The sequence below is a fragment of the Pundamilia nyererei genome, unplaced genomic scaffold, assembly GCF_000239375.1.
Source record: "Pundamilia nyererei isolate P.nyererei 1_Seehausen unplaced genomic scaffold, PunNye1.0 scaffold00210, whole genome shotgun sequence".
In the NCBI taxonomy this organism is placed as follows: Eukaryota; Metazoa; Chordata; class Actinopteri; order Cichliformes; family Cichlidae; genus Pundamilia; species Pundamilia nyererei.
In genome coordinates, this window is record NW_005187611.1 from 256,899 (window position 1) to 279,095 (window position 22,197).

Sequence of the window (22,197 nt, forward strand, 5' to 3'; positions counted from 1 at the left end):
ATATTAATTAATAGAGTTCTATCTTATCTTAAAAATCAACAACAACAACAACAACAACAAATCACAATCAACTGGATTGAGGTTTAATGATTATTTATCAGGATTATCCATCGATTTTGGTTCATTGGTTCATTTTATATGACATGAGACTCCTAGTCTCTAAGTAAAAATGAAGAAACATGATAATAACTCCACACTGGTGTCAGACCACTAATTAGTATCAGCAGATACCCAAACCCAAGTATCAACTCAGGAGTGGAGAAGTTGTTCATATTGGGCGCTAAAATCATAATTAAAATTACAAATCTAATTAGGTGCAGCCAACATTTGAACATTTGGTTTTGGACAAAGTCATAATTCCTCTCATGAGAAAAACAAGTTGTTAAAAAGGCAACACAGATAATAGGTACCTACATCAACTATTATACAAAACCTGTAAGGCCTATTATCGTCCATTTCTCCCGTATGTCTCGCTCTGCACAGATGATTTTTGTTCATAGTTTCATGTTGGAAAAAACATATTTTTTAAGTCTTATTTTAAATATGGACGCAGCAATACTGACCTTGTTAAAGTCATCTCATATCAGCCAGAAAGAACCAAACCACAAGCAGCTCATTACTCTGAACCATCTCTTTGCATGTCTGCACATCTACTAATAAATCAACACAATTAAAAAATACACAAACCAGAGAAGGATGTCGTGATTGACCTCACTGAGAGTTGGGTCAGTTAACATAGTTAGGTTTAGGAAACCTGCACCTGTCACTCTAATTCCATCCATTCTCTTCCGCTTATCCAATTGAGGGTCGCAGGTGGGGTTGGGGGGCTGGAGTCTATCCCAGCTGTCATAGGGCGAGAGGCAGGGTACACCCCAGACAGGTCTGCCGCAGGGCTGACATTCGCAACCACTCGCACTAACATTCACACCTATGGGCAATTTAGAATCATTAATCAGCCTGACCCTGTGGGAGGAAGTTGGAGTACCCAGAGACAACCCACGCAAACACGGGAAGAACATGTGAAGTCCACACAGAAAGACCCTGGCCTGGTGGTGGAAGTGAACTTAGGACCTACGTGCTATGAGGCAACAGTCATTAATCATAATAATAATAATAATAATAATAATAACAATAAAAATAATACCTGTCTCAGTCAATAATAATGATTTTTAAAATCATCATTAATTATTGGCATCATTACCTTCATAGGTGGCGTTCAAAGATTTGCTTTGCTGCACATCAGTGTAACTGGTTTGAATAAGGCAGGAACTACAGACTAAAATAAGAACAGTCATGTAAAAAAAAGGAAGTAAATGGCAAGTGAAATTCTAAACACTCTGCTCTCATACCATCACTTTGTCTTTACTTGTCTGCATGAGCGTGTGTGAATGCCTTAAAGTGTCCCTCCCTCTCTCTGTCTCACACACACACACACACTTACTTAAATGCTAAATCCTGAGCAAACATAGAAACTAATAAAAACACAAACCATAGATTAAATGTTGTTCTTAAATCTCCATCCTACACACAAACAGACACACACAGCAGTGTATAAGGACAGTGTCCACACTTCTGACAGTGACTGACAGACAGCGGACACCACACGGATTACACTGCATGGACATCTGACTGAGCAACACACACACACACACACACACACACACACAGACACACACACTACCCAGCAGGCCTGCTGCGCATCTTACGTCACCGGATTAACAAACGCCTTCTGCTTCGCCTTCAGCCTGATCTCCTGGGTCCAAAAAACAAAAACTTCCATTATTTCTTATCATTCTTCTCTCACTCCTCTTTTTTTCCTCAAAAAACCCAAAACGTAATATTTCTTGGTTATCTTTTGGATTCCTAGAAAAATGTTTCCTGTCCTCTTGCTTCTTACAAATCTTTCAAAATCGAAGCTGTTTTTCGTTAAAGTGTTTAACAAATGTGTGGTTACGTTTCTCCCTGTGCAGTATGTCTGTGTCCAGACCAGACCCGGGTTGTGATGCTCATGTCAGGGATCAATAATGGTAAAAGGTTATGGGAATAACTCGCTGTGATTTTTAACCAATACCCTCAGTCAGTGTCAGTCATATCCAAATATGACTGACACATGCAGCACAGATGTCTCTGAGCACGCACAGGCGAGTTTATACATGTAAGTTCATGCATGTGTGTTTGTGTAGCAGCTACAAGGAGCCATAATAATCATCACCAAACGAGAGAAAACAGGCGGAGGGTATTTCTGACTGCTGGATTGATTTTTAAATCCAAGCACGATCGTATCTGAGGAAATGCTCATTTATCTCGTCTCTGTAACCTTGTTGCACCGCACATTTTTCCCTGTGAAAAACTGCTGTGAGTAAGAGGTGACCCGTGACGAGCACAACAAAAACAATTATTATTGTTGTTGTTGTTGTTATTGTCGTCCTTGTCATCGCTGTTGTTGTTATTATTATCGTTATTATTAAACTAAGAAGCAAATCACCCAATCCTTACACAGGCAGCTACAAAACAAAATAAACTAAGTCAGTCTGAAGCCAGACATGTTGGCTGACAGGTTTCTTACATATACACTGACCTAACTATTTGGCTATGTTTAGTACAAACATTCAGAACAATCACAGAAACAAAAATAACTGAATGAGAAAATAGAAAAATAAGTATTAGAGGTCCACTTTCAGAGACATAAAACTAAGCTGAGGTTGTTTTGGGGTTTTTTTGTTTTAGATACTCTGACATTACTAACAAGGCTTTAACAGCACAAAGTAAACAGTAAAGCAGAAGCATGTGAGAGGAAATGACCCTTCATCAGCCTACTGAGGAGCCTAAACTGTTTCTAGAGAACAAAGTTCTGCAAACTGGATGTGACTGATAAGACTCGGTGGGTTTGTGGGAGGAATGCACTGATGAGCATCTTTATTAGCAGAAGAATTTGTCCCACATGTGGGCATGTGTGAGATTTCACTTTTACATTCTCTGCAAAACACAAAGTAACAAGTCATGTGTAACATATCATTTTGTTAAGAAAAGATTTAGTTTGAATCATTTCCAGCTAATTTATTACATGAACAGTCTTTAAACCTTACTGCTTTCACCACACTAACATGCAATAACTACGTGTTAAGAGCCACATACAGGCATCACGAAACAGGAATTGCAACATGACACCACGTATGCCTGGCAACATACAAACAACCACAAAAAAATATAGTATGATGAGAAAAAAACAAAACCAAAAACAGGAAGATAAAGTGAAGAAAAAGAAACTCAAAACAATCAACTCCTAAAGAAAATGATAGTTATCTTCCATTCGACCCCCATCATAGCTTTTTCCTAATGTTGAAACGACTGCTGTGACTGTGCCTTTTATGGCCATTTAAAAGCTGTAAAGAATTAAATAAGGGTGTAACCGTCCAATATATTTGGATATCAGTCCAATCGTGACCCAAAAAGCCTGTTTGGATAACGATAATGGGCCGATGGATTCAATTAAATGTTATATTTTTCTGTCTTTACTCCACCACGCTTCAGCAGCAGCGGCCTGGAGGAAGCTAATAGCAAAGACTCAACAGTTTGGAGGTGTGTCTTATCTGCTGTTTGTTTGTTTAGAGTAGGTTTAACCGCAAAGTTTGGACAAGTGAGCTGACATGACTAAATGCCTCACCCCCGCTTTCTCATTTTCATAATGTGTGGCCAAACACATGCTAGGCAGCTTTTATTGTAGTCAGGGTAACATTAACGTTATCTCCTCTTTGTCTGTGCCTCATCCAACCCACTTCCTTGAGTGGGTGCCCATAAATGGCAGCATTCAAATGTTCTCATGAGACAAATGAAAAGTAGAATAAAGACCTTGATGTCTTCCACGTAAAAGCAAGAACACCAACACTGGTATCAAACTCTTACTCAGTATCGGGAGCAAACTAAAGCAAAGGAATCTGTCCCAGTATCAGAAGAGAAACGTTTGATTGGTCCATTTTAAAGCCGCACTTATTTGGCGACTGTTGGGATGTTCAGAGATTTAAGTGCCTCCTTTCAATTCTGAGGTCATAAAATGCACATTAATCATTCAAGGACTGTTGTTCCTGGTATTTTACATCATTAAAGTGATGCTGGATCTATGATGGAGTCTCACAGCCAGTAAAAGGTAATGATCTGGTTTAAAAGGATGCGATTAAATTAACACGAATGTCCTGCTAATTACACCCAGATCACAGCTTCTTCTGTAAAACAGCGCTTGTGTGAACACCACTTCACTCTTTCATCCGGTTCCACTGAGAAGATTAGTGTTGACCTTCAGTTGCTCTTCCTCTGCTTTATTCCAGTTTTCTCAGCCAGTAACTGCTTACAAACACCTGGCAGTAAAAGACTGTTTAATGAACACTGATGCAAAGATCCTAAAACATATCCATGCAAATGAGCTCAGCGAGTCTTTTCAGCCTGATGTCACAAGTGGAAAATCTCCATTTAAACAAGGAACCACCCTCTTTAGTCAGTCTGAATTAGATGTCAGTGACTCTATGAAGTCATTCAGGGAACACCTGAACCTCCAGGGGAAGTTCAGCCAAAGAGGCCTGACTGAGTGGCTGCCTAATAGGTAGGTCAGGAGAGATTTAGTGTTTCCCCTGGCACAAAAACTGATCTGCTGCGTCAGTCTTGGAGGAAAAAAGAAAAAAGAAAACTAAAAGTCCTCAGGTGTGTTTTGCTAAGGCTAAAAAATACTGCGTTTGGCACAAACATGTTTTTTCTTGATGTTAGACCTACACTGTGCACTAAAAGAAAAAGACATTTAGGGCAAATGTAAGATTATGCATTTTAATGGCTGATCAGATGTCCAAACAACTTCATCTCCTCCACCGAGCTCGCTCCGCATGTTTGAGTTCTTCTCTCGAAGGCCACGTTACAGAGGAAACTCATGTCAGCTGCTTGCATCCACAGCCTTGTTCTGTCAGTCACGACCCAGAGTTCACGACCATAGGTGAGGGTTAAAATGTAGATCAACTCAAACCTGAGCTTTGCTTTCCGGCTCAGCTCTCTCTTCACCACAACAGTCCTTCAATACTTTAATTGAATTCAAGTCAGAAAGGAGGAGAATGAAGCCGAGTGTGTCTCAGCTTGCGACTGACAATTCAGTAAGCCCCAAACATGCAGCATTTATGGACTTCTCAGTCACATCTGGCCCTTGCTCTGCTGTCAAACAGCTGGATGGAAACAACTCAGCTTGAAGCTTCAAAATGGGACTTACTAACCAAGTATGATGTCAACGGTGGCTGTACTTAAAAACAGAGTCAGCGCAGGAGTCACAATCAGATATAAGCATTGACATTTGCCCACAGCACGTATAGATATGCAGGGTATTCCCCTCTATATTTAGCTGAGGCGATAAGGCACACAGACATCAACATATTTCCTTTGGATTGTAGTATCACTATTAAATTCTCATATCTATGAATTGAGGACAGCCAAGATCCTGTTAAGTAACCTAGAAAAGCAGCGTGCACTGATGAGACTGCTCACAGGTGTGATTAATCCTGCAAAGTTCACACACAGGCTGATTACTGTCAACACGGCTTGACTCAACTTAATTAGTGGCTGTCTGCAAAGCAAACCCAGATCAGCAGGTACAAGAAGACTGAAAAAGACAAGACCTTGTGACCTTGACCTTGAGATCAGGGAGGGGTGGCGACAATATCATCAGACTATTACAGCTGAGGGGTGAAAAGTACAACACGAAGGCTGATTCTGACAGTTGAGTTTAAGGATTTGGTAGCAACTCCTCATCAGTGCAACATCAACTTAATAGACACAAGTGTGTAAGGTGTATCCTGTTTTGTTTTGTTTTTTTAAATTATGAGTCTGCTGTAGAAGTACAACACTGAATTGGTGGAGTACTTTTGAATCTTGTGGAAAAATGCAGAAGAAAATCATAACCAGTCCTGAAGTGACAAAAGCATCTTTCCATGCAAAATGAGCCAATAGTTAAAAGGTGGAACATAAAGGTCTTTGCACTTGTTATTATGTAGATCTGCTATCAAAGGGAAAATGGTTGAGGTCATGTCCAAATATCACGCAGTGTGCTGATAATATAATTACTGTGACAGGCCTTTAGATACACAAACGCATGCACCCACACAACATAACTGACACCCAGCCAAACTCGCACAGACAGGATACTCCAGCACCTAACGAAAAAGCACCATCACCTCGTTTTTAATGCTCCTCAGCAGCACAAAATTCTGGGTAGGCTGACACGCTCACTTTAAATTACCTACAAAAACCCTTTGGTGACTTTGCTCAGTCGGTGCTCTGTAAGTCTCTGCTCCTTTTTTCTCCCTCAGACAGAGAAATTCTTCCAGGCGATATAAAGAAATGTAAAACCTAAGGTTTAGATTAGAGCTCGGTTAAATTTAAGCACGAATTAGATTATGTCATTACGTGCTTTACGCCCTTTCAGGCTGTGTCCTAATAAATGTTTTGGTTTAGTTCAGTTGAAACTTCACACTGTCCTAAATTCCAAAAAAAGCAGCAATAAAACTGTAAAAGAAAAAAATCTTTTATGCCTTCTGAACTGAATTATCTTGTTTCATTTTTGAGCTCAAACATAAAGTCATTATGTAATATAATCAAAACTAAGAAGCTGGATATCAGCTGAACTGTTTTTGTGCTCTGTTGTGCAGTAAATTCAACAGTATTATTCAACAAATGATTGATGCATCCAATTTCAAAATATCACGTACATGCATTTATTCATGCATCTGTCATACGCTCATAAAAGAGCAACCAGCATTTTCATAATACTGCAAAATTACAGCTACAAGAAAAGAAAAAGTCCACGAGGAGAGCATCAAGCAGGGTTGACTGATCTGATCCATTATTACATGGATCAAAACCACAATACGTTCACACACTGGATGCAGTTCACATCCTAATTTTGCCATTTATTTCGTAAACAGAAACCAGCATGGTGCTGATTTCTGATCAGAAATTTCACAATCGAATCAGAGTGAAAACAATGCAAGACGGGCCCTTTAGGCTTAAAAGACATGGTTTGTATCCAGAAACTAGAAGAATATACAAACATCCAGACCAGAACAGGGACACCGGCTGAACCAGAAACAAGCAGACCACAAGCATTAAAAAGGCTTACACAAAGCACGTCTCCAATTGTGTCGATTTATTGCACCGCAACTGAGTAAGTGTGCCGAAAACGTAAAAGCCTGATAAAATGAGTAAAACTGGAGCCATGTGAGTAGTAATTATTAATGCAAAACTAACCATGTGTGACATCATTTTAACTCAATTTTTGGAGAGATTTGAGATACAATGAAGTGGAATTCTGCCCTAAAGGGCCGTCGTATGATCTCAAGATATTTCCCACTGCTGACCCGATGTTAATTTTTTTCTGTGCATTTTATTTCCCCCCTGAAACCCTTAGTTTCCACATAAAAATAAGTATATTGCATGTATTGCACATCACAAAGCAACCACTACATATATAGACATCATAAATCGGTTCTGTTTGTGTTTGTTATTCACCATTTCCTGACCAAAAACAGGCAAACGGCTGTTGATATAACAACTGCAGTGTGATAAACTGCATACTACCAAGTACAGTGGGAGTATAACAAACCTTGCCACTTACTTGCAATGAAGACACCGGCAAAACGGAGGGAAAAGCAACAGTGACAGGCAGTCACATGAAATTAGCTGTGGGAGCAGACAGTTTGAGAAAAGCAAAAGTGCAAGTGAGTGCACTGCCAGATAACTCCACTTTGCTGTAACCAGCCTATCTGCAAACATTACAATAAGCACCTCCAAGTCTAAGGTCATGGCTCTTAAGCAGAAAAGTGTGTTTACGAAGAATCTCCGGGCCGCCGTTCACAAGCAGAGGACAGGAAAAAGTGACTGCAGCAGCGTCTGCAGAGATGTGGATGTATTACCATTGTGTTTTGGTGAAGAGAGAGCTGAGTGGGAAGGTCAAGCTGTTGTTTTACTGGTTAACACAAAACAGGTGCCGAAAATATGGCCTGTGCATATGCATCATGTGTGAAAGATATGGATCAAACCATGAGCAAGCAGTGATACACAGCCCCACCAACCATGCATGAAAGCCTGTTAAAACTAGTCTTCAATATCATGCACACATGACTGGAAACCCACTGTCTGAAAGAAAGAAAGATGCTTAAGTTCCTCCAGATATCAAATATCAAAAAGCTCCTTGAACAGAGTGAAGGTGTATCAAAACAGCAGCAGTGAAAGTGTGTTAGCTAACAGCTAAGTGTCCTTACTCTGTAACAGAGTGTCAGTTTCACAGTTTGTTCACTCAGCAGGCAAATGAAGTGGTTGGCTAGCTGGTTAGCTGGCTGGCAGCACTTCACACACACACTGAACCTCAAGGCTAAACAGAGTGCGACTGATGGTCATGTCTGATGATGGCCAACTTCATCACACCAGGAAGAGTCTAGGTGAGAAGAACCGTGTGTTTAAAACCAGGCCCAGCAACCAATCAACACAGGAAACTCAACATTTGTTATGTGTTCAGCAGCTCTTTGAGCCCCAAATCTGCAGAACAGTTTCCCTCCTAAACCAGCGAGTGGATTATTGGTGGGAATCGGATCAAAGTTTAATGACTTACATGGGGAACTGGGTTCCTGCTTCAGCGAGCGAGTGAGCAGCGCTGCAGCCCGAGTGTAGAAAGTGTTTCAGCATTAATAAATGATTACTGCACTAATTTAAAGACATGGTTACAGTAACAAGCTAAGTGCTTTGTTGCACTGTTAGGGGGCACTGTTCTACGAATACAGCTTAAGGTTGCAGACGAAAGCAAAGGTTGAAAGGCCTCAAAGAGAGCTTGAAAATATGAGACATAAAATAAAAATTGGAATTGTGGCACTAATTATGAAAACATGACTTGTTTCTTAATACAATATTTATGGCATATGGCACATATGCCAAAAATGGGAATTTTATGCATAATGTTATATCTGCTGATATAAAGTTATAAACTGATCATTCCTGTCCCGTATTCAGACCTGCTACCTTAATGGTAACAAAAGGCTAACGCTACTGTTGGGTAGCTAATGTTAACGCTGTGCTGGCCAGGTTGACATTTACAGCTGTTTAATTGTATTGTATGTTTTACCAACGTCAGTATTGTTGAAATGGGAGTTTCAACTAGAGAGGGGAGGGCTGTGTGAAGCTGCCTGTCATGAGGAGAAGGCGAAGACAGCACTGCTGACAAAAAAATAATAGATTAAAATAAATAATAAAGTAATGATGAAATCTGATTTTTTAATCATTTACTTAATTTAACAGAAACTTGTACACACAATAAATTAAAAAAAGAAAATCTGATAAACACTTCAAACTATCTTTCTATCCTCCTGTCCGTGGTTTTATTTGATCCTTTGTTTACTTCCTCACACTTCATGACCAACAAAAATGATAATAATGTGGTCAAATCAAATCAAATGAAGTTTATCCTCACATCGCACACTCTTGACATCACAGATTAATATTAGGTGTGTAACTTTTACTCATTAATATTATTGGCAGCCCACTTGCTGGGAAAAATAATAAAACACTGTAAGTGCATCATCACAGTAAATTAATCAAATCCTCACACAACAGGAGCTGCAGCTGAAGGCTGGTGCAGCAGTCTGACTGATGAGCTGTTATCTGCTGGTAATTTCCCAGCCTGTTGTTAGGTGTAAATAGGTTAAGCGGTGTTTATCGCTGCGTGGCTGGCATTCTCTGGGTCTGAAGCGCTGCCAACATGATGACGATGCTGATCCATCCATCAGCACTCACGCAGGATCAGCATGTATGAACCACTGCCAGGTGAGAATGCATCATAAACACACAAACTCCCTGTCACTCAAGAAAAAATTAAATAACTAAATAAAAAACACACACAGGCTTTATGTTAAGAAATTCATCTCTCACTTTCATTGCTGCTGCAACTTTCTTTTTATCCAGCTCATTTCCATCTGTTTTTGTAGGCATGTCTGAATTCCCCCCTCTTTCAGGAAGAGAAACATAAGTAGAGCAGTAAACACCTCACTGAAACCGACTGGGGGTTACTGTGGTACAGAAGGCAGCTCGTCTTCGGCACGTCTGTTGGTGGTTTTAACCGTTTCTGGGTTCATATCCTGCCTACAAAGCCGCTGGCTTCTACAGCTGGCTACCACAGTCATCAGAGTCAACTAAAACGAGCCAGGGTTGAAAAATAAAAGCCAAGTGAAAAATAAAAAAAGTACACATTTAAAATTAAAACTCTAAAAAGAAATAAAACCCAACTAATAAAACAAAATAAAGAGTACATTACCAGTCAAAGATTTTGGAACACCCCAATTTTTCCAGTTTTTATTGAAAATTATGCAGTTTAATGTGTCATTGCACTCTGAAAAAAGCATAACACAAATAAACAGTTGGAGTTAAAAAAAAAAGAACTCATGGAATCAATTTATAGACCAAAATATATTCTACACCTTTGACACATCAAAGTAGTCAAATGTGTCTACTTTGATGTGTCACCTCTGGCAGATATTGCTCCTTCTTCCTGGGGTAGTTCTGGTATAGCCTGGTTATCTTCTGGGTGGCTGTAGCTCAGGTGGTAGAGCGGGTCACCTACTCACTGGAAGGTCGGTGGTTCAATCCCAGGCTCCTCCAGTCTACATGCCAAATATCCTTGGGCAAGATACCCCATGTTTGCTTACTGGTGGTGGTCAGGGGGCCTGGTGGTGCCAGTGTCCGGCAGCCTCGGCTCTGTCAATATAGCTTGCCATTACCTGAATGACTGAATGCAGTGTAAAGGGCTTTGGGGTCCTTAGGGACTAAGTAAACCCATTTTGTGGTTCCTGAAAAAGGCCTTTGTGTATAATTCTGAAATGTACATTATTTTTCAGTTTTGTGTAACCTTACCTTTTTTAACCTCTGGCATTTCATAGCTTATCATTGTACCATTTCAAGGTATTCATTGGACTTGAATGACTTGAATTGCAATAAATAAAATTGGGGTGTTCTAACTGGTAGTGTATAAAGGACATTACTTTAGCTTTAGGCTTTGCTAATAGAGTAAAATTTGCCAAAAAAGGAAGAAAATTGTTGGTAATTACGCTTTAGCGCGTTACACAATGCAGGTCCTCTTGAAGCAAACCAGGACTCTCTTCATTCTTTTCAAGTAGTAGATCAACTTAAAACATGCATGAGGAAAGTGCACTTATTTGGTTTCATTTTATGTCAATGAAACCAAATAATAAACTTATTGAGAAATAAACTTTCTCAATTCAAGTAATTTATCTTCTACAGTTTGTTCACATATGGTGTACCACAAGGTTCAATCTATAGGTCATATTTGATTCACGCACTCTTAATACACGATTTAATTTTAAGGACATAGTTTTGTACTTTGTATAGATTCCTTTTGTTTTTGTTGTTCTTTTTAAAATGTACTTTAAGAAGTTTATTGTGCAGTAAAAATAAGGGCAAAGTTTAGGCTATTTTTATTTGGCCTGTTTTCCAAAAAAAATTATTCAGATACATTATACATAGGGGTGGGTTTTGATTATTGATTAAAATCGATTCTAGCTTGGATAACGTGATATCGATTCATTAAAATCTTGAATCGATTTTTAAATATACATTTATTTTGCCCTCAGGTTAAACCTCACAAAATTTCAACAACCACCAAACAGCTAAAACAGTAAATGAGAGCAGGAACACGGATTCTGCACAAAGACGTAAACACAAAGCGCGGACCCGCCGACGCATCAAATCATTGAGATGTCGCCTTTCTCACCCGACGGCACGGACACCGTCGGGGCTGAAAGCCGACAGCTCGCTGATTCTGATCCATCGGCGGGTCCGTGCCTTGTGTTTATGTAATTTTTGCGCTGATTCTGAAGCTGCAGGTTTTACTTCTCTCCAATATGAATTCCCTCTGACTTTTGCTGTTTTGCTTCCAGCATGATAAAAATCACACTTCATGCAAAGCGCGCTGTCTCTGTGTGTGTGTACTTCAAGGACAGTTTCCCGTCTAAAAATCTGTTTTCTGCATTATTCGCTTGCTTATTACCGTTGTTTACAGCGCTGTCGGACGCTGTTTGTTCCTTTTACTTACGTCCGACAAGAAAGCCTCATTTCTGCCGTTCAATAGGCTACTGAACAAATTTAAACTTATGTAAATTATGCAAAACGCTCAGCTGTGTCTCTAATAAAACCTCTGACTCTTCTCTGCTTCACTTCAGCAGCATCAGGTAATGTTCATGAGGTGATTCATGGTTTTCTTTCGTTTTTGATCTACTGCAGAATATTTGTATAAAATCCCAGGCCAGGAAAATCACCTTCATGTTTTTCTGTTTTTATCCTCAGCTACTTTGACACAAATACATCTGCTGTGATGCTCACACCTTGGATAAAGTCTCACAAGTGTCAGCTTTCTTTTTATAGACAAAAAATATGGAAATGTTGATGCGTGATCTGAATTATAATATTTCTGACTGTCTGAGGCAAAATTTTACCGATTTGAATAGAATCAAATCAAATCATGGATCGAATCGATTCTAGAAATCAGTGATGATACCCAGCCCTAATTATACAAGTACTCAAATTGTTAGCTTATAACCATCTAAATACATGTTACTGTAGTGTACATAACAATGTCATAATAAAATTATTCAACTAGACTCAAAACGTATCTGTGCCAACATGTTCTTGTCAGTCTTGAAACTTATTGTCACTTTAAATAGCTACAGTATCATTATCATCATCACTTTGACCTTTAGAGAAATTTTATCCTTGAAGTTGAGGTCAGAGGTCAAATGTGACATGATGTTGTAAATCTTTATTTTCAACATTCAGAAAGTACTGTATAAACACCACAAGTGTAAGAATGATCGTTTCTAAGTTATAAAGTTTCCTGTCCATTTTCTGCCAGTTTAAGCTGATTTTGAAGACAAATATTAAAGGACTGCTGATATGGCCCCACTCTGCACCTCTACAAAGTTTTATCAGAATTCATTCGAGCCATGTTTACAGACTGAAAAACATACACACAAACCCTACCAAAAACCTTCTCAAGGGAGAAAAAAAAAACCCAGATAAACCTGCCCATAAACCTGGTGAACAACACATAAACAACGATGATCTTGAGAATAAAAACAGTACTTTCACACTAAGACCTCAAGGTTTGATTATAACACCTTGAACAGGTTACTCTCACGACTTTGATTAGTTCAGAACGCAGCAGTGCAGCTTTTTCCTGGTTTTAGCAAACATCACATCACTCAAGTCTTGGCTTCCTGCACATTTTAGAATTGATTTTAAGATTTTGCCCTTCCCATTTAAACCACAGATCTGGGTCTAGGCCCAGGCTACACTGCAGTGCAACCCTTACAGCTCCAAAGTCCAGACTTAAATCTAAAGGTGACCCTGCTTTTTTTCATCAGGACCCTTTGGCTTTTAACTAACTACCCGGGGAGATAAGGGTCAAGAAGTCAGTAACCTTCTTTAAATCGCTTCTTAAAACACATTTTGTTTATAGGTCTTTTTTAGGTATAGGTTTTATTTTATAGGTTATCAACTTTCAATTTGTTTTGTTTATTATCTGTGTTGCAGGCTCTTGGGTACCCTAACTGGGATGTCTGCATGAGAGTGAGTCAAGAGTTTGCTACACCTATGTTGGAATAGTTAAAAAGACAAAACCGTACACGGTTACTCCGGTAACTAACTGAAACTAAATTAGACAGAAACCAAAAATAGGAAACAAAATAAGAACAAAAGCTCGTTTTTAAATGCCAGCCGTTTCCCACGCAATGCAACCTAGTTAAAGACATAAACAACACTGTCACCACATGTCTTCTTTCTTCTAGGAAAGGATATTACGCCACTAAATGAAAAAAATGCAAGCGTGAGTCTGATGTCATTAAATGCTGGTGGTATTGGGTTTTCAGTAGTTTGCGTCCCAAATTCAACTGCTATGAGTCCTGTACTACACAAGCTCTTGCTCTGAGTTCACGGTTACCTCCAGGCAGCAACACTAACCGTGAATTTGTTGCATCGTGACCGCTGACACGTCCTAAAACGTCCTTAAATGTCTGAGGAGTGAGTGGACCAGGCACGTGCAGAGGGGGGGGGCTAGAGGGGCTTGAGCACCCGCCCCTTTCCTGATGGGTGCCCAAAGTGCCCTTTTGTTGAGGCAACTTTTTTTTTATATATATATATATATATGTGTGTGTGCGTGCGGAGTCCTGTCTGTGCTCCTCAACAATAATATTTAACTATTAATCATAGTTTTACTAAATAAAAGGATCTGGCTTGCATCAGTCACATGATCACATTTAACCAATGATCGCCCTTGACGGCAGAACGCGCTGGTTACGAGCCGGGAACGAGCTCACAAAGAGCACGCGCATTTGTTGCGGTCCGGAGCTGTAGGAGAAACACAAGTTAACTCAGAGACACAGACTGATGCGACAAAACCAGTAAGTAGGTGTACAGCGTACACTGTAGTGTGTAGCACACAGGAGTATTAGCTTATTACGTACACGTTGGTAAGCTGTCTTGTTGCAACTGACGAACTGAAACAAACGAGCGTGCTGTGTGTGCAACAGCGCGACAAACATTACCTGTCCTTTTATTAACTGCACAAGTAGTGCTGGTCACAGCTGCTGGCTACCTGTGTAAGGCTGTCATGGGTCTGTAGCTCTGTCACCGTTTTAGGGAACATATTTAGTTTTAAAGTATTTAGAACATATTTAGTTTTAAAGTAAGTTTCCAGGCTTTTCCTGCCTTTCTGGAGGGATTATATTTCACTAAAAAACGATCTAATATGCATGTCCACATAATTATGCATTATTATAATATATTAAAAACACACTGTATTTTAAAGAACATACATTAGGAAGCAGATTATATTAGATTTATATTTTAAATAAGACAAAATTTGGATATTACAGCAGTAAAATTTTTGTATCTGTTTAAAAATGTAATAAGCTTTGCCCTGCACAGAGTGGATAGTGAAACAAATGGAATCATCATAATGACATTATTTCATATTTATTTCTTCCCCCTCCTCATTGCTTTATTATTGTAGCTCTAGTAATAAATAATAATGTAAGGATGCCCATAGTATATACAGTATTCTGAAGAAGGTCTAAAATGTCCCTGTGTGTGCGTGCATGTGTGTGTTTTATTTAGATGGATTTAAAAATATATATATTACTCATGATATAACATTGTCCAGACATGCCTGGTAAGGACATGAGGAGGAAACAGCAGGAGCTGTGTGAGGCTACTAAAGGCAGGGCTATAACATTTTTCTGTCATCATTTTATTTTAGATTAAGTGCTGGAGTTGTTAGGTGTGGATAATTAGATTATAGTTTATTGCAATAACAAGTTGTGCCTTGTTCTCACATAGACAGCAAGTGGAGAGTGATATATGAAATGATGGGATGGAAGGAAGAAGAGAAGCAAAGAGTGATTCACAGACAGAGCCTAAATGATTTCTCACAGTTTTTGTGTCCTTATGGCTCCAAGCGCTGTCACCAATCTTTGCATTTTGTTATTATCTCATGACACTAGTTTAATCAGCTACCATCTCTCCTGTGGACTTTTTAATGTCTACAGTCTCAGATCAACACAGCCCTGCCCTCCAGCACTATCAGCAGCAACCCCTCAACAGCAACATTGTACCCATCAGGTAAAGCATCGGCTATGTTTGCTTTGCCTTGTTGCCCATATTAGATTCTTGATGAATGTGTGTTGTTGTTATTCAGCCTGGTTCAATGTGCCCCTTTTTAACTTTGAGCACCCGCCCCTTTAAACCTCTCTGCACGGCCCTGGAGTGGACCGGAGCAAAAGTAGCTGAACTCACACATCAACTCTGGGATCACCAGCTCACATTCAGCATGAAATGTCGGTGCTTCAGTTTGTGAACAAGAAAGACTGTTTCGAGTCAAAGTCAAACCAAACTACTCCGGCTACAGTCTACCTGCCGAGCTGGTCTCCCTGTTAACTTTCAGGTGTTGTTTAAAGGGGAATACCGACGACAAACATGCAAATTCAAGCTTGAAAGCCAGGCTCAGATGGCACCGCTCACCCGATTAGAGAACAGAAACGCCGCCGTATATATCTCACCTTTGTCGCGGCTCTGAGGACACCGAGTTACAGCTTTGAACCGACAGCAAAGTGGAAGACTTCCGCGGTCCCACCGGCGACGGCAGCAGGCTGGTGTTGGAAGGGGACGCCGAGAGCAGGTTACTGTTCCCGGAGGAAGGAAACGAGCCTCTGCGACACTCCAGCAACACCTCGGTGCTCCCCACATCGTTGAAGTCCGTGTCCGACGGCAGGACGAGAATCGGCGGCACGGTGGTGAGTCCCGTTCTCGGTGCCGCGGAATGAGTGACTGTCCCGCTGCTTACGGAAGCTGGTACATTAGAGAATGTCCCGTAGCTACTACTGTTGCCGGTATCCGGACACAAACCGGCTGCAGCCCCCGCCGCAGAGCTGGAGTCTGCTCCCTCCGAGTCGTTGTGTTTGTGGTGTCGGGTTCCTTGATTTTCAGCGGAATTACTCTGGACTGGCCGGCCGTCCAGGGAGATGTTACTGAGAAACAAAAGAGCCGCTTGTCTCCGTCGAGAGTTCTCACGGTTCCTCCGGCTATGTTCTCTGTTAGCATGCGGTTTTTTGCCACTAACGGTGGCGGTAGTGACAGCGGTGTGCTGGCTGCAGGCAGCCGCCGCCATCGTCTCTGTCTCGGCCCCACTGAGGAAGTCAACTGAAGGATCAGCTAGAAACCTGCTACTGTCAAATCCCTTTTACCCGGCGCCAGACCGCTTTACGCCCTCCTGTGCTCTCATTGGTCCAGCTGGGGGAATACGTAATGACGTTTTGAGGCACGCTGTAAACAACAACATACTGTTGGTTAATAATGTGACTGTACTGACCATAAAAGGCTTGATGTACAACTGCAAAACAACAATAATAACAATAGAAATGGCATTTTTTTAGAGACATTAGCTCTACATGCTGGGTTAAAAAAGTTCCAAAAGTAATTACATTACTTCTTAAGGTCTGTTTGCAATGATCAAATCTTTATTTGAGACTAATTAATCTACATTAATTAATTGTAAATTCTGCTTTGTTCATGTTAAATAACCTATAAAATAAAAAATACATCCGTAACCCTTGTTACAATCCAAAGAAACCCAACAAATATTTGTACAATTAAAAGCAGGATGTTGTTTTAATTTCCTGAGTTTAATATCTCCCCTCTCTTTTTTGTCCTTGCTCCTTTTCTTTTAGGTAACATCACTATTTCCTGCACTATCTATGTAATTCTTCTACACATCACCGCACAGTATGAGGGCTGCTGAGGCACTAACTGAGCTGTCATTGCAGCGTTGCCTGACTGCAGCTTTGATTGGCTGTTGGCACTTTGTTATGAAACCTCAGTGGATTTTCTTTGCACTGATCCCTGCAGTGACACCACCACTGGGCTAAGTGAACTTGGTCGGTGTGGCAGGACAACCACACTGTGAAGCATGACTGGTACCCTGCTAAATATAACCTGTAGGGCACAGGACACTGTAATCCTCACAGGCTTGGAGTTTGTCATCGTACACTAACCCTCCTGATCCCCTACATCTGCAGAGCAACCGATGAACTGCAACCGACCTTCCAGCTGAGTTAGAACAATAACAGGATGGAGATCCAAAGCTGATGTCATTTTAACTCAGCTCCATTTCACTGGAAATTCTTGTTGCAATTGCATGATATCATGTTATGTACAAAAACTCTAAAGCTTCACATTAGGGCTTGTAACAAAGACCAAAATATGCTGTAAGTTTGTTTATGATAGGGCGTGTAATGTGTGCCACGAGTGCTTCAGTTGGTCTTGGAATTGATTCTCTTTGCATTCTTAGGACTAATGGAAATAAAACAATGTAAAAGTCGAGATGCTGGTGGTGAGTTTTGTGTAATATGTTCAAAATCTTCCTTAGGTCTTCAGCTGGGTTGAGATATGATTACAATGAAGGTCTTAGCAGACAATTCACATCCTTTTCTTTCTTGTCAACCATTCTGTGATGGCTCATTCCATATAGATCGAGACACTGTTATCCTGGAATGGACCACATCAGGACAGAGATCTTTCATCATAAAGGTGAACAGTTTTGCATTGATTTACAGAGTACCTTCCTTCCTGCATTTTTAAAGTAAAATCTAAAATAAATATGAACCTTTTTAAGCTACATTTTATTTTCATCCATACAGCAATTTAAGATAAATTATTATTATTATAACATTTGCTCAGTGAAGATCTAACAGAATTGTAGCTGTATATACGTTTGAAGGTCTTTTGAAGCCGTTCATAAACAACTGCAGATCATCAGTTTCAACAAGTACACAAAATACAACATACAGTGGGGCAAAAAAGTATTTAGTCAGCCACCGATTGTGCAAGTTCCCCCACTTAAAATGATGACAGAGGTCAGTAATTTGCACCAGAGGTACACTTCAACTGTGAGAGACAGAATGTGAAAAAAAAATCCATGAATCCACATGGTAGGATTTGTAAAGAATTTATTCTTAAATTAGGGTGGAAAATAAGTATTTGGTCACCTCAAACAAGGAAAATCTCTGGCTCTCACAGACCTGTAACGTCTTCTGTAAGAAGCTTTTCTGTCCCCCACTCGTTACCTGTATGAATGGCACCTGTTTGAACTCATCATCTGTATAAAAGACACCTGTCCACAGCCTCAAACAGTCAGACTCCAAACTCCGCCATGGCCAAGACCAAAGAGTTTTCGAAGGACACCAGGAAAAGTATTGTAGACCTGCACCAGACTGGGAAGAGTGAATCTACAATAGGCAAGCAGCTTGGTGTGAAAAAATCAACTGTGGGAGCAATCATCAGAAAATGGAAGACATACAAGACCACTGATAATCTCCCTCGATCTGGGGCTCCACGCAAGATCTCATCCCGTGGGGTCAAAATGATCATGAGAACGGTGAGCAAAGATCCCAGAACCACACGGGGGGACCTGGTGAATGACCTGCAGAGAGCTGGGACCAAAGTAACAAAGGTCACCATCAGTAACACACCACAACGGCAGGGAATCAAATCCCGCAGTGCCAGACGTGTTCCGCTGCTGAAGCCAGTGCATGTCCAGGCCCGTCTGAAGTTTGCCAGAGAGCACATGGATGATACAGCAGAGGATTGGGACAATGTCATGTGGTCAGATGAAACCAAAGTAGAACTTTTTGGTATAAACTCAACTCGTCGTGTTTGGAGGAAGAAGAATACTGAGTTGCATCCCAAGAACACCATACCTACTGTGAAGCATGGGGGTGGAAACATCATGCTATGGGGCTGTTTTTCTGCCAAGGGGACAGGACGACTGATCCGTGTTAAGGACAGAATGAATGGGGCCATGTATCGTGAGATTTTGAGCCAAAACCTCCTTCCATCAGTGAGAACTTTGAAGATGAAACGAGGCTGGGTCTTCCAACATGACAATGATCCAAAACACACCGCCCGGGCAACAAAGGAGTGGCTCCGTAAGAAGCATTTGAAAGTCCTGGAGTGGCCTAGCCAGTCTCCAGACCTCAACCCCATAGAAAATCTGTGGCGGGAGTTGAAAGTCCGTGTTGCTCGGCGACAGCCCCAAAACATCACTGCTCTCGAGAAGATCTGCATGGAGGAATGGGCCAAAATACCAGCTACTGTGTGTGCAAACCTGGTAAAGACCTATAGTAAACGTTTGACCTCTGTTATTGCCAACAAAGGTTATGTTACAAAGTATTGAGTTGTATTTTTGTTATTGACCAAATACTTATTTTCCACCCTGATTTACGAATAAATTATTTACAAATCCTACCATGTGGATTCATGGATTTTTTTTTTCACATTCTGTCTCTCACAGTTGAAGTGTACCTCTGGTGCAAATTACTGACCTCTGTCATCATTTTAGGTGGGGGAACTTGCACAATCGGTGGCTGACTAAATACTTTTTTGCCCCACTGTATTCAGATGTGTCACCAATTTGCAGAGGTCTGAAAGAAGACATAAACTGTCACCATCAGATGGTTAGAGGTAACCCAGATTTTCAGCTACCCGCATGGACAAGCCAAATGTTCTCTGGAGAAAGATTTTATGGTCAGATGAGACAAATATGGAAATATTTGGCCACAATGACTCGAGGGATGTTTAGAGGAGTCAGGGTGAGACTTTCAAACCTCAGAACACTCTACCAGATGTCAGCTGTTTAGCCGCCAATGTCACTGATGCGCTGCACAAAAAGGATGAAATAATAAAAAAGCATGACAACGTCCTCCAAAATATGCAACTTCACCTCCGATTAGTTAGTTAGACAGTGAAAACATGGACACTGTTGGGTGTTCTAACAGGACAATGATCCCGTACACACATCAAAACTGTATGGATAAATCAGGCTATCATTAAGCTCGCAAATCCCAGAATTCAGCCCTATTTTAAATTTCCAAATTTTAAAATCCACCAAACCAACCAATTTAAATAAAGTCTGTCAGGAAGAGTGTTTAAATATAAAGCTGGAATTATTCCAGAATCTTGTTGATGGCTACTAAAAGCATCTGGTGGAGGGAATTTAACCAAAGTGTGTCCGTAAATGTGTGGATGACATAAAAGTAACTTTGAAATCTAACTTTAATGTTGATATTTCTTCACACAGTACACACGTATTTTGGAAATAAAGTTCAGCAGTTGTTTCTAAAGCCTGTCTTGATAGCTTGAGTTTTTTTTAAATAATGCAATATCATCAAAGTGGCACATATTTAGTTTAAATAAGACAAACAGATAAAACAGCTGTTTCAAAAACTAATAATAATTTGGGCCTTTAAATTAATAATTTAACACGAAATCCTTTTTTTAAGCCAATTTAGCAAATTTGGTTACTAACAAAAACTTAAACACATCTTTTGGATTTGAGGGACTCATCTATAGTTAGGAAAGCACGAACCCAGGATTACCCAGTGTTTTTCATATGACACTGGAAGAGGGATTTTGTGTGTGTGTGTGTGTGTGTGTGCATGACATTATGATATGTTAGTAAACGTTACCACATGGATGATTCCAGAGATTACAGAGCTGTAATCTGATGATGAGGATTGAGTTTATACACACACACACACACACACACACACACACACACACACACACACATTCACTTTACTTTGCCTTGCATTTATTTCCTACAGGCTTAGCTCAACATAAATTATCTTCATTTCTCATAATAGAACTGAACATTATCTAATTGCTTCTCCTGGTATCATCCTCACATGCCAAATTAAGTTTCAAGACACAAAAACTGTAATCTCGACCTCTGACTTTAGATGTGGGTCAAAAAGTAACTGGAAAATGAAGAATGAGCTTGGAAAAGCTTACATGAACAGAAAAGAAAGCCTTTCATTATTTGTCAGTCTTGTCAAGTGTGAAGAATCTTAGTCACAAGGTATTTTGTGAGGTTTTCTATATTAAATGGAAAACTGTAAACATCTCCTTTCTCCTCTCTGCTTCTACAACACCCAGTACTCTCCATGAATTCATATTTTTAAAGCACTTTTCTGCAGAGCCGTTCGCAGCGCCTTTCTTCCATTTGTTCATTCTCAAGAGATTAAAATCAGCCTTTTGGCTAACGATGATGCGTTTAGAGGACTGTGTATCGCTTCTGATGAAAATAAAGTTACAAATAAATGCAGGCAGCTTTGTTCTCTTACATAATGAGACTAAGTGACTCGGGTGAGGCTCATGGGTGTACTGACTCTCTTGGGCTCTGATGCTAAGTGAGGCTGGCATAGAGGGCTGGAGGGGAGGGAAGCAGTGTACCATGGGAAGGTCATGATGCTGCTGCCATGATAATAGGTCAATGCACCGTTGGGACGGAGACAAATCTATCTGTTTCTATTTGAGATCCAGTGATGTAAATCAAGTTTTTTCTTTTTGAATCCTGCCATGCCTCCCTGTGGTGACATGTGGATATTACACTCCCATCGGAATATAATACTACAGTGTCTTTGTGTAAAGAATGGTGACTGATATGATTGAATGCTAAATATCACATTTTTAAAAAGGAAAAATGATATTTTTTCAATGTTTTTTTTTTCCATTTTGATTTTCCATCTAAACTTTCACAGGACAACACAGCTCAAATTATGTTTC

The 22,197-nt window shown here is 40.2% G+C and overlaps 1 protein-coding gene across 1 annotated transcript in view; it reads right to left on the reverse strand.

The window, feature by feature from the left end:
- cables2b (Cdk5 and Abl enzyme substrate 2b) overlaps positions 1-16,827 on the reverse strand; it is a 45,967-nt gene extending 29,140 nt beyond the window's left edge. The window contains exon 1 of the mRNA XM_005748005.2: positions 16,137-16,827. Coding sequence (XP_005748062.1) covers positions 16,137-16,744 — 608 coding nt within the window. The 5' untranslated portion in view covers positions 16,745-16,827. The remainder of the gene's footprint in view (positions 1-16,136) is intronic.
- Between the last annotated feature and the right edge of the window lie 5,370 nt (positions 16,828-22,197).